This window comes from Schistocerca serialis, chromosome 7 (assembly GCF_023864345.2).
Source record: "Schistocerca serialis cubense isolate TAMUIC-IGC-003099 chromosome 7, iqSchSeri2.2, whole genome shotgun sequence".
NCBI lineage: Eukaryota > Metazoa > Arthropoda > Insecta > Orthoptera > Acrididae > Schistocerca > Schistocerca serialis.
The window spans coordinates 525,505,424-525,519,924 of NC_064644.1; the positions used below are offsets into that span (position 1 = coordinate 525,505,424).

Consider the following 14,501-nt stretch of genomic DNA (forward strand, 5'->3'; position numbering starts at 1 on the left):
GTTTAGAAACAGAGGATTTAATAGATGTTCTATGCCTGTCTGCACATCATATAGTCACAGATTTGGAAAAGGTATTTGTGGGTGCATATAAGCTTTCAGCACATATAAGGAGAGCCAATATGGAGAAAGAAGGAGGTCATATATAAGCTATTATAGTGTCAAAAATTTGGAAACTAAAAAATTTTGTGTAGATCATTGTACAAAAGCATGTGTCTCTGAGCTTAAACTAAATATGGTGCTTTTATAATTGTAAATGTTTATAGGTCCCCATTGGGACAGTTATTTCTGAAAAACTTGGAACTGTTGTTGTGCTACCTGTCAGACAGTGGAAAGCAATCTATTATTTGTGGTGATTTCAATGTAGATTTTCTCAAACAGCCTGACAGGAAGAATGACCTTGAAATATTACTCATTTCTTTCAGTTTGGCATCAGTAATAGTTCTTCATACTAGAGTAGTACAGGAAAGCAGAACACTGATAGGTAATATCTTCATAGACCAAGATAAAATTTAATCAATTAATGATTTATCCTGTTAACAATGATCTTTCTGATCATGATGCACAGCTAATTCCAGTATCTGAGGTAGCTTCATACAGGAATGCACAAAAATCCTCCAAAATGGTGCATTCAATTAACCACTTCACAACTGCAAATTTTAGGGAAAGCTTGTAGCAGTTACAACAGTATGAGGTGTATCAAGAACTTGATGCATATTTAAAATATCTATAACTTTGTATCATGATATGTTTGTGAGTAAATTGGAAAATAGTTTCCCTAAGGAGACGGTGAAATATAATTCTAAGAAACCATGTAATTCCTGGTAACCAGAAGAGAGAAATGGATGTAATAGCAAGAAAGAATAATGACCGAGCAACAGACAAATATCTGTGCTATAAAAAGTGCTGTACTGTTATTAAGGAAAATTATTAAAAAATCCAGAAGCACATGTACTATGTCTGCAATTAGCACATCTGAAAGTAAAATTAAAAGAATTTGGGTATTGTTGAAAGGGAAACAGGGCAACAAAGAGCATAGGAAGATGGGCACTCCATTGAACTGTATGGAAAGTTTATTTAAAAATCCACAAGTTGAAAATATTTATAATCATCATTTTTAATAGTTGTGAAGGAAACAGGAATCATATATCCTTTAGAAAAGGCAATCTTTATTTCAGTTTGCTAAAATTGAAAATCTGTCCACCTCCCCTTCTGAAATTAGGAAAATAATAAACTTACTCAAAAGTAGTATCTCACTTGGAATTAATGGCACTTCCTACAGAGTACAACAAGCTTGTTACCAGCAGATAAGTAGGACTCTCAACCACATATGTAATAGCTCACTGAAACAGGGCACTTTTCCTGATAGACTGAGTATGCTATTGTTAAGTCATTGCATAAAAAGAAGGATAAATCTGATGTTCGAAAAACTAACTGCTCAATCTCACTTCTGACACCTTTATCCAAAATACGAGTACTTGAAAAAGTAATGTATTCAAGAGTAGCTTCACATATCTGTGGAACTAAAGCACTAACAACGTGTCACTTTTGTTTTGAAAAAGGGTTTCAACCAAAAATCGTACATGTGCTCACAATGATCAAATATTAAACGCTCTGAATAACCGAACATGACCAATTGGAATTTTTTGTGATCTCTCAAGGTATTTTAATTGTGTAAATTATGTAATTCTTCCAAACAAGCTTCGGTATTGTGGTATGAGTGGGACAGCGCACGAATGGTTTAATTCACATTTAATTGGAAGAGTGCAAAGGGTTGAATTAAACAGTTCACATAATGAAAAAAATCTGCAAATTTCACAAACTGGGGAGGTACCACCAATGGGGTCCCAATGTGTTCAGTCTGGGTCCCTTACTGTTCTTACTATATTTAATGATTTGTCTCTCTATATTCACGAAGATGGAAAGCCTTGCTGATGATGCAAGTATAGTAATCAACCCACCAAACAAGAACTAGCAGTGGGGACCTATAGTATTCAGTCTTGCATCCCTTATTGTTCTTACTATATCCATAAAGATGCAAATCCAGTTGATTTTGCTGATGATACAAGTACAGTATTCACACCCAACAAACAAAAATTAGCAGAGGTTGAAAATACCGCTTCCGTTGTAAACTTCTTTATTTTCGCACGACCGGTTTCGGACATCCTCAGGTATTGTAGCTGTACTCTGGTCCCCGAGAGCCGCGTGTACCAAGCGCGGTGTGCTGTCACATAAACTTCGTCTCTGTGATATCGGTACTAAAGCACCGTGTTTAGTACGAACAGAAAGAAATATTGTAATGCAACAACTAGGTAAATTTGTATTGAAACACGAAGCACACAGCATCGCAAAACTGAGGTACAATTGCAGCGAAAATAAAATAAAAAATATTTAGTGTTGTGTCACAGAGAGATTTCTGTCAGACGCATCAAACTGCGTCGTAGACTGTAAAAAAAGAAAATTAAAGTGCCTGATGGAAAACGATGTTTAAACTGTGTTATGGATACCAACAAAATATTAAACACTTCATTTTGTACCTCTACAAGCATATTTCAGTAGTGAAATTTTGGAATTTGCATCCAGCTAATATACAGGCATAATTATTATAAATGAATAATAAACAGTTTAAGTGTTATTACTGGCTCTTTGTTATTCAACGCGGATCATTCTATCTTGCTGAATATCAGTAATTAAGCGCACAGATAAACGTCGTCCACGTTACGTGAGGTTTAGCATTTTACATACCGCCCGTGACGTATGTTGTTAATTAGATAACACGGACACTTACCGAGTACAACGAGTATGTAAGAGTTCATAGCTGCGGTGTCGAGTCCGTTCTGAGCTAGCAGCGGCAGCAGCTGGTCTTTTATATAAGCAGCAGCCTCTTCGTGTGAATCCCAGTGCGTAGATCACGTCACTCGGACCTTCCTTTTTTCTACGAACACGGTCTCCTCCCAATGACCTCGAAACGAGTTTTGTTTCACGCGTCGGTGAACCCCGTTAGTTCCTCCAGCTTATAAATTCTACACACGCATGTGTGCGTATCCATCAGAACATGGTGGCTGTGCAAATACTCTTAATGCTTTCTGATGTGCAGTAAATTCCACGTAAATGACTACAGATACGCTTAGATAGAAGACGGCAGAAGATACTGAGAGTAATTTTTCTGATGAAACAGCCTACTAATAGACTCTCCCTACTATGGAACAAACGCAGCCAAGAGTGTAACATCGCAGGAGATAGTAGCACATAACAGGAGTTGCCAAATGTTCAATGTTCCGAAGTTTAAGGCGTGGATATTAACGAGAATTTTGACTGGAAGAAACATAGCTGTGAACTCCTCAAGTAAGTTTAGCACATGTATGCCTTTGTATTGAACGTCTCGGAAACAGACTGGTCAGTATGTTAACGCATTTCGAATCTGGCACTGACAATAGCTTACGGCAGAATTCCGAGGGACATCCGGTTCTTCATAAAAAGAGAATGGAAGGTGTAGTATGCTTCGTCATTCGTACTCACCTTGTATCCGCCCCTTCAGGGATTAGCTTTTTTTAAAATAAACATTCGTAATTTTTATGTTCACTTATTAAATTTATCAGAAATAGTTCGCCACTGTTTGATGAGAATTACAATGCCCGTTAAGACAATATACTACAAGACATTAGACCTTCATTTCTCCTCACTAAATCTGTCTGTGACTCAAAAGATGTACATCGACCATACAATTGATTGATTGGAAGACAAGCACTTCATAAAAAATTAACTCTAGATGTTCATGAAACTCTCCAAGCATGGTTTGCCCTGAAATGTATCCCAAAATTATTTATCATAGAACCATGACAAGGCAACATGACTGCCATAATAGTATTTCGGATGTGGCATATCTCTGAACAACTGGGTGTTATTCTGAAGGGATTCCGAAAGTTACAAGCTTGAACACTGACTACAAACACTGCACAGGACTCAAATCCTCTTAAAACTAAAGCACGCCAATACTTCTAATATACTGTATACTATAGGTCCCGAGTTCGAGTCTCGGTCCGGCACACAGTTTTAATCTGCCAGGAAGTTTCATATCAGCGCACACGCCGCTGCAGAGTGAAAATCTCATTCTGCTACTGAATTGTTTTTACGATCTTGACAGCCCAATTTCAGCACTTTGTCATTGGATACACAAATTTTTAAATCCACATGACTTGAATTTTTTTAATCATTTGACGTTGTTTCTCTACAATTTAATACAAGTTTGCACACTATCTACACACGTAGTACGTGTGTAGGTCTTTGTTTCTCTTCTTCTGTTGTACATAAGATTAATATATATAGTTCCCAGAACCAATTGAAAAAGGCCTAATGAAAAGGCTAAGCCCAGCAGTGAACTCAATAAAGTTCTCACAGGTAGTGGAGCGATTTTCATTAATTAATTAATCGTGTATGAACTCTCGTCGTATAGTATCGACTTGACCGGCACAAATGTATTTGCCACTTGTAACCTATAATGCATGAAAAAGCATACTATTCTGTGGCGGAGATAGTGACGACGTTTCTGCAACTGCAGGTTATGGAGAAAATGCACCACGTAGCCTTAACTGCACTACTGTGATAATTCTAAAGAAGACAACAGAAAAATTGTTGCATAGTTATATGTCTCTGTTCATGAGAATAATGCAATGTACGTAAAAGGGGTACGTTTACGTAAAATAACTCTAAAGGCCCTGGGAGTAGACAACATTCCATTAGAACTACTGACAGCCTTGGGAAAGCCAGTCCTGACAAAACTCTACCATCTGGCGAGCAAGATGTTTGAGACAGGCGAAATACCATCAGACATCAAGAAGTATATAATAATTCCAATCCTAAAGAAAGCAGGTGTCTACAGATGTGAAAAGTACCGAACTATCAGTTTAATAAGTCACAGCTGCAAAATACTAACGCGAATTCGTTACAGACGAATGGAAAAACAGATAGAAACCGACCTCGGGGAAGATCAGTTTGGATTCAGTGGAAATTTTGGAATACATGAGGCAATACTGACCCTACGACTTATCTTAGAAGCTAGATTAAGGAAACGCAATGGACAGTGTCTTAAATGGAAGACACAAGATGAACATCAACAAAAACAAAACGAGGATAATGGAATGTAGTCGAAATATGTCGCGTGATGCTGAGGGAATTAGATTAGGAAATGAGACACTTAAAGTAGTAAAGGAGTTTTGCTATTTGGGAAGCAAAATAACTGATGATGGTCGAAGTAGATAGGATATAAAATGTAGACTGACAATGGCAAGGAAAGCGTTTCTGAAGAAGAGAAATTTGTTAACATCGAGTATAGATTTAAGTGTCAGGAAGTCGTTTCTGAAAGTATTTGTATGGAGTGCAGCCATGTATGGAAGTGAAACATGGACGATAAATAGTTCGGACAAGAAGAGAATAGAAGCTTTCGAAATGTGGTGCTACAGAAGAATGCTGAAGATTAGATGGGTAGATCACATAACTAATGAGGAGGTATTGAATAGAATTGGTGAGAAGAGGAGTTTGTGGGACAACTAGACTAGAAGAAGAGCTCGGTTGGTAGGACATGTTCTGAGGCATCAAGGGATCACAAATTTAGCATTGGAGGGCAGCGTGGAGGTTAAAATTCGTAGAGGGAGACCAAGAGATGAATACACTAAGCAGATTCAGAAGGATGTAGGTTGCAGTAAGTACTGGGACATGAAGAAGCTTGCACAGGATGGAGTAGCATGGAGAGCTGCATCAAACCAGTCTCAGGACTGAAGACGACAACAACAACAACAACAACAACAATAACCGGCTGAACACGCCATACAATCTCATGCCTCAAGGGCAAGACTACTTTAATTTAAAATCGGCTGAAAGCCAATAACTTAAGACTCAAACCAAAATCAGAAATTTAAAAGGCAAAAGGCCTTATCTTGAATCAATTTTTTCAATTAGGCTAAAGACCCAAATAATCTCACCTTAAGAGCAAAACAACTTCAATTTTTTTAAAAAATCGGCTGAAGGCCCATCTCTTAAGACTCAAACCAAAATTAAATTTTTAAAAGCCAAAAGGCCTTAACTTAATATAGTTCTTTAACTAGGCTGAAGGCCCAAACAATCTGGCACCTGAAGAGCAAAACAACCTTAATTTAAAAATCGGCTAGAAGCCATACAAGTACAAACAACAAGAACAAATAACAAAAGGCAGTACACCCAACAGTGCTCAGAAATTTGCGAGGGTCGGCCTGGAATTCAAACACTAACGTTCGCTCAGGTGAAACAGGCAGTCGGCCCAACCATTCTAGAACCGAAGACAACCCAACAGACAGACAGTCAACTGACCCATCGACAAGATAACTTCCGCTCCACCCGCCAGCACACAACAGGGAGTGCAATGGAACAAAGGTAGAAAGTATTGGCGCCCAGAACCAATTATACATTGAGCTGTCAAACTAGGCACCGTGATGGACAGCGACAACACGATGAGGAAAATACACTGCCTGAATTTACGTCAACGGCCAGGGCAGGTAACCGGAACGTTAACGGCCACAAGGCAGAAGATTCCGCTGGCGCACTTCAATTCAAAATAACCAAGTACAGTTAAACTCCACTGGAGCGTGGCTAAAATTTGCCAGCTTGAAAACACACGTTGTTGGTCGTGGGACTGTCCCAACAGCTGACAACAAATCCAAACGATACAATGTGAAAAGCCGTGACTTACTGATAGATTAAGTCAAAACTCAACTTTCGTGTCCAGGTCGGTGAGCCACAGACCTCGTAGCAATGGGAACAGCACCACACACTCCGACCACACGTATACGCCACCAGCGGCTCTGGCCACACCCTGTGCCATAGAGATTTCCTCGCTGCTCCAAACCAACCGACCTACTGGTCGCACACAGCACAACCAGAAACTATAAGCACTAGGCCAAAGATAGTGCGAACACTCGTACACACCGCTCCTGCCACTCGTGGAGAGAGAGGACAAGAGCATAATCGCGATAACCGCGGGAGACTAAACACAGAATAGCAACCAAGGTTTAATCCAATGCACAACATGAGCCAGCCACAGCTCAATTTCGTCGTTCGATAGTACAATAAAAGGAAGATATACAGCTTTGTGTCATGAATCTTGTGAAGTTTTGTTGTGCCCACATGTCAAAAGAGTCATTAATGAGTGACAGGTAGGTCACACTAACCAATGTGTTCATATACTAAGACAGTGTTGACAGTATCTTATCCTAACTTATGTACAAAGATTACCATTACCCTTCGGACTCTCTGGTGATTCAGTCAAAAATGACTATTTTACTAGATACTCCAAATTACTTAACTAGCAACAATGGGCCCTAGAGCTCAGAATGACGAATTGTTTAAACCCACCATCGTGCCCTTGGGGGTGTGTACACTTTCCTCAATCATTAGACTTAAGTATTTCACCCATAAATCATGTACTGAAATCGGAATTCGTACATCAATCATTGGTTAAACAGTTATTCGTCGATCTGCTAATAGAAGAGGCTCTACAATGCCTGCTGAATATCAGACGAAGCTATTTTATCGCATGTGTATGCTGTAGCTTCAAGATGCAAGATAAATGCACACGCTCCCAAACCTTATCCAGAGGATACTTATTCTTCAGTACAAGTACTCTCACAACGAAATGGAGTCTTTTGGTAACTCATTAATAACTTGCTCACATTTGTTGAATTACGTTTCCCAAAACCAAGGATGATGATGATAGTAAAGACGACAAACTTCCTAAGTTCATTCATTACACCCTTTGATGAGTTCGATGTAGACTGATATGCTGAAATAAAAACAGTTTTAAATTTCCGTCGACAGTGAGTTCTGTTCCAATATCGCAGACTGTCATCAGAAATGAATAATGAATATGACCAAAGTGAGCGACGTGGCAGTGTGGTTAGCACACCGGATTCGTATTTGGGAGGAAGAGGATTCAAATCCCCATCTAGCCATCCAGATTTAAGTTTTACATTATTTGTATAATTGCTCGAGGCAAATTCCAGGACTGTTTCTTTGAAAACGGCACAGATAATTTCCGTTCCTATACTTTCATATTCCGAGCTAGTGCTTCATGTCTCATGACCACACTGTCAACGGGATGATAAACTCTTATCCTCCTTTCTTATTTCCATGTGACCAACCAATATAAGAAAATTTTTCACAAAAGCATGTGACACAGATTTACTAGTGGTTCCCTTCAGAATGTCAAAGACATAAATTTCGAGGTGAATTAAACAGCTACAACGATCTACGAAATACCCTTGGAGGTTCTTGCCACAAGTCCAAACACATCAAAAGCAGCATATTCCCTTAACTTCGTACTAATGATAGAAAACAATTAAACCTGATGAATTACCATCGGAGGTTCCGCCTTTCGACATGCCTTGCATGTAACTGAGATACAGCAAATCCTCTTTTCCATGTTAATGAAACAACAAATATCAAAGTGTTTGTTTCAGTACATGTTAGGTCCAGAATTCACATAACTGTAATGAGTGTACCAACTTCTCCATTCAACATGACTTCCTTCAAGAAGGGATCCTTGTCCTGCTTCTTGACTACATCCGCAAGAGAACATGTGATGAAATTCTCAAATGTCACACCTAAATACAAAAGACAAATTCTCCTTTCCAAAAATTTAAGCGACAGTGAAATTGACTTTCCTTGTACTAGCTTGGTGCTCATAGAAAATTGTAAAGTTGTGTTATCTGTATAAACTTTTGTCATTCAACCAAATAAATAACAACGAAACTTAGTGAACCGCCAACAACAGCCAATGCTTTCAGCTCTGTAACTTAACAGTTATGTTCATACTTCATGAGAACCTGGAGGACAGAATTCAATTATCCGACGACATACACTATCTGATCAGAAGCATCCGGACACCCCTCTATAACGTGAAATTGACCATTAAATTCGCAAGAAGTGGGCTTGGCAGTATGAAAGGAGGTGGGGAGTATCGTGTCATAAATTGAGAAGCAATAGCAGCAGATTGGGTCAGTCAGGAGAGCTAGATCAAGCAGTCGTTGGACCTCTTCTGAGTAACAGACCCACCATGGAAATTTCATGCCTTCTAAAACTGTCCAGTTTGGCTGTTGGTGATGTGATTGTGAAGTGGATACGTGAATGAACTACCCCAGATAACCCAAGACCTGGCAGATCTCATAGACTGGTGGACAGAATGCATGGAACATTGTGGAGGACTGTTGTAAAATTTCACATGAAATCAACAGAAGGAATCCCCTGTGATTTCTAAAGTACTACCAGCAGTTCAGCTAGTACAGTGAATGTTCATATGGAGTTATAAACAGTGAGGTACAACAGCCGCGCAGCTGCTCATAAGCCACGCATACCTGTATTCACCTTTCGTTGAGCGACGTTTGAGGTGGTGAAAAGAACTATACCATTAGACAGGGAAACGAGTGACTTGGAGAGATGAATCGCACTGCATACTGTGGCAGTCCAATGAAAGGGTTTGGATTCAGCGAATATCTAGAGAACATTAACTGCCATCATGTCCACTGCCAACAGTGAACTACAGAAGAAGCTGTTTTAAGGTACGAGGGTGTTTCTCACAGTTAGGGTTTGGTTGTCTTACTGCGTTTCAGGAAACGACAGATTCAAAAAGATGTGAACACATTTCGCAGTATTGCACACTGCGTAAATTATAGGAATTTTTCCAGAAAGAGATTTTCACTCTGCAGCGGAGTGTGCGCTGATATGAAACTTCCTGGCAGATTAAAACTGTGTGCCGGACCGAGACTCGAACTCGGGACCTTTGCCTTTCGCCGTCAAGTGCTCTACCAACTGAGCTACCCAAGCACAACTCACGCCCCGTTCTCACAGCTTTACTTCTGCCAGTATCTCGTCTCCTACCTTCCAAACTTTACAGAAGCTCTCCTGCGAACCTTGCAGAATTAGCACTCCTGAAAGAAAGGATATTACGGAGACATGGCTTAGCCACAGCCTAGGGAATGTTTCCAGAATGAGATTTTCACTCTGCAGCGGAGTGTGCGATGATATGAAACTTCCTGGCAGATTAAAACTGTGTGACGGACCGAGACTCGAACTCGGGTCCCGAGTTCGAGTCTCGGTCCGGCACACAGTTTTAATCTGCCAGCAAATTTCATTAGAGTAATTGTTTGCACAGAACAGTTGTTTTCATGTGTGAGCATGAGTGAGAGAATGGTTTGTGGACAACAGCATTCCTAAAACAGACGGGCCAGCCAAGTCCCCCAACCTGAACCAATGGAACACCTTTTTGATGCTCTAGAACGTCGACCTCGCTCCGGACCTCAGTGTCCAATATCTCTACTTCCTCTGGTTTCGACTCCTGAGAAATAATGGGCTGCTGTTCCTTAGCACACACTAAGACATCTAAATGAAAGTATCTTCAGCAGAGTTCATGTCATCATGCAGATAAAGTTTGAACACAACCCATTTTAATGTTCACCAACGGGTGTCTGGGTATTTTTGATCAGCTAGAACAGCATTCCATGTTATGAAATTCCTGAAAAGTGGTGTAGTTACCACATTCTGAGATAGACAAAGCTACTACAGAAATTTGAAAGACCTAAAAAATGCACAAATTTGTTAATTATTTGAAGTAACTGGAAATCTTTGATTGCTTCAACTTTATCAGGAACAGGTTGGGTCCCCAAGACGATCGCAATATGCCCAACAAATTTGACCTCTCATTTTTCTAAGTTTAATATACTTCCACAACCATAAACAACACTTGGAAGCTTGTCCAGCACCTGGTTATGACTTTGCCAAGTAATCTCTGTTATTAGTATATCATCAATGTAGGTCGCAATTCGCTATCTAAGGTATGCAGGCAAGATACTATTAAAACCTCGAATAAAGGTGCCAATAATATTTCGAGATTGCGGTGCTGGTAGAATTGTTCGTACTGCTAGTAAATAATGACCTTTTCTATATTTTTTGAGCAGTTTCAGACTAGAGTATCAAAGAGAATTGTTTTATTTTGTGTGATTTTGTAAATCACTGTATGGTTCTCTGTATTAATATTAGTTATTAAGTAGGGATTTAGAATTATTTGAAACTGTACGCTTATGGGAACGGATAATGGCGTACTCTCTGAAACGAATTTTTTCCTCTGATATAGAAATTCCATAATGATATAACAGTCAATCACATTCTTTAGGACAGGCAAAGGAATCTGAGATCAGCAGGTATTTTGTTAATGATACAGGCATTAACATTAGGCTATGAGGATACGTAGGCTAGGCAGTAAGCTTCGCTTTCAAGATACAAAAGATTTCCAGGCTACTATAATGAATATATTGTAATTTATATCGTGATGCTATAGCTTTCAGAGAAGAGGTTACAACACTTATGCTTTCAAAAGGTTGAGGTTATAGCCAAATGCCAGAAGTGAGATGAAACTTAAGAGTTCAGCATGCACTTTTTTCAGATAAAGGAGGTCTCTGGGAGGAAGGGAGATTGCCCCTCATGTGTGCCTCCTTACTGCACACTCTTATAAACTCACGACAGTGTTTGGGTACAGCACTGTACCATACCATCTGGGCAGTGCACTACAGTGACCTGTAAAGTAGCGCATTTGAGTACAGTGTTACGCCGTACCATCTGGCTAACGCACTATACTGTCCTATTAAGGAATCGCATTCAAGTACGGCTTTATACTATACTGTCTGCCTAACGCTATGTACTATCCCAAACGTAAGGGTGCTACACAGGAGAGTTCGTCTCCCTCCCCCCCCCCCCCTCCCCCCAGATATTAAGACTTTATTTTTTGAGCATTTACACGTATTGTCTCTTCTACTAATCAACTTTTAAGTCCAATGACAGTTGAAAAAGCATCACCTTAACTTTTAAATTTCATCTTACGTAAGGTGTGCTAACTCACCTCAACACAGCAACAACTTGGACTGTGAAGTCCTTTCTCTAGATGTATTCTTATGGTTCTACACCCATTATACAGTGGATGTCTGAAGTAGTCGGTTTTGAGACATTTCTGCAAAAAGCTATATAACACATATGTCACATGGAGATTTTTGCTACAACTTTATTGTAACGTAGGGTATTTTTTGCTATAACTGTTAAATCTCTCTCACCCTCTGCCATTGCAATGCCTAAACTATTACTTTTCATATTATGCAAAAAATGTGCTACGGCGCATCGACAAAGCATAACTGAATTGCAAAGTTATGCTTCTTTGCATCAAGAACAGTTCTGTAAGATATCTATGTATGATGTATAAGGAAAACTGTTTGTTTAACCTTGATGTACAGTCATGCTCGAAAGTATCCGAACGACCTGAACTACATTTCGCCTGACTCCCATGCAACCCACACAACGCAGCTGTTTAGCAGGTCCTCTAATCGCTCCTCGGTACAGTAGTTTGACTATTGAAAATGGTTCCAACAAGACACCACGAGAAAAAACTGCTCTGTATCGCAATAACTCAAGATGTAATGCTATACCAAGATACTACAAATATCAGGGAACACCTTATCACAGATAAGACTGTCATGAAGGCTTGTGAGCTCGCATTTATTACAATAAATGACGTACCTGAAATGCTACCACTCTCAGTACTACGTCAGATAGGTAACGCACGAAGTAAGTTCGTCGTTTTCATGATTTCCTCCTCAAAGTAACATACCGTACTTATTATTTAACACAAAAGACATTAAAAATTTAAGTTATTCACGAGCAGCTAGATCAGAATATGTATGAACTTCAAATAACTTGACGAACTAACTCGTTCTTAATATGGATTCAAACCCAGGTCATGCAGACTAGGCAAACATTTCGTGACTGACGGAAACTAACGGTCAATCGTGACTATGCATACAGAGAGTGATACACCTCGATTTTAGACAGTATCACTTAGCAAATATCAACTTTAAATTACATAACGTAAACATTTTTAACAAACAGGAATTCCTACCCAGCATCTATTGCCCCTGTTAACGAACTACGAGAGGTGTTAAATATTGCTTCTTCACAAGTAACTTACTTGAAATGCCTTCAGGCAAAGCTTTGTGTTGGACAGCGATTCGAACCCAGAACCTAATCAAATTATAATCGAAATACAATCAACCGTGAATATCGGATTTTCTCGGCAGTAGCTAGAGGTTTTAACTGAAATGACGAGAGGAAACATTAATTTTTTTCCTTCCCAGGACTCCAACCCGTCTGATTCGCAGTTCTGTAACTAGGTTTAGGGACTGGAACGTAGTTACTAATAGTACTCAGAACTGACTGCAAAATAAGCATCAGAAATCAGCAACTCTCATAGTTGTTTTTATATTCTTTTCGTAAGTGTACTCAAAATTAAGAAACTCATTCAAGGATGTTTTCGTACCTCACCGATAGTCGAACACAACAAAGAAATAAAAATAAACAATGTGTTTGAGTGTGTGTGTGTGTGAGAGAGAGAGAGAGAGAGAGAGAAGAGGGGGGGAGAGAGAGATAAAAATAAAGAAGAATGAGAGAGAGAGAGAGTATAAAATTGTTGTAAAGAAATTGAATCATGTTATGTAAAGAAATGTTTCATTAAAACGACACGTTCCACATCATTACAAAATGTCGTATTCATGGTCTATGGAAGAAGTATTAATCTAATCTAATCTAATCATCTCCTATTGCTAACTAGCCATGAAGAGTCATGAATTACCGAAATTTTCGCCAATATCAGTAACCACATCAAAACTTGAAAATAAAAGAGGACAGTTTTTATAATAAACCAGGACTCCTATCAAGACTCTTTCGTCCCTGTTAACTGACCACGGAAAATGTCTGATATACTTCCATTCAGAAGTAACAAAGTGTGCATGCATTTAAAGATGAAGCGCATGATGTGAAGTTCTGTGATGGAGATACGAACCAAACACATAATCGGATTGTTAACTAAGTAAAATCAAATGTACTTATCGGTTTTTCTTACCAGCTGCTAGTATTTCTGTTTACTATGACTTTCGCCTATGTCATTTCCCAGTTGGTAATGAAGGAACGTGATGTTTAATGCGTATTCTGTGTGATAACGTCTTTCTCTCAAGGTTCCCAGAGGTAAAGTAAATGCGTTTGTGCCTCTTAAAAGTAAATGTCTGAACCCATGCAGTGCACATGTGATAGCTCGTTCCACGAGAACATTGTGGCCACATTTCCCAGCCCCAGGAGTGTCCTGTAACAGATGATGTGCTTAGCTTACAATATTAGTCACGGTGGAAAAAATGCGAGTCTATTAAATGGTTAAGTAGAAGCAAGCTTCTGACGCTGAGATTATGCTGTTCTCATGTCAGCAGGACGAAAAGATCAACCTGACACAAACTGTGTGAAGTTTGTTTTACAACCTTCGTACCTGGATAAAGAGTTTTCCTATTTGAGATATCTGTGAACGTTGCTGTTTAAGACGATTTAAGAAGAAACTAAATTCCTTCAGCTATGACAATGTTTAAAGAAATTGTTTTAACGGCACTAAATCGTGG

At 39.2% G+C, this 14,501-nt stretch overlaps 1 protein-coding gene across 1 annotated transcript in view; it reads right to left on the reverse strand.

Moving 5' to 3' along the window:
• Window positions 1–14,501, reverse strand: part of LOC126413203 (uncharacterized) — a 91,730-nt gene that overhangs the window by 19,294 nt on the left and 57,935 nt on the right. The window contains exon 2 of the mRNA XM_050083099.1: window positions 2,786–2,959. Coding sequence (XP_049939056.1) covers window positions 2,786–2,959 — 174 coding nt within the window. The remainder of the gene's footprint in view (window positions 1–2,785; window positions 2,960–14,501) is intronic.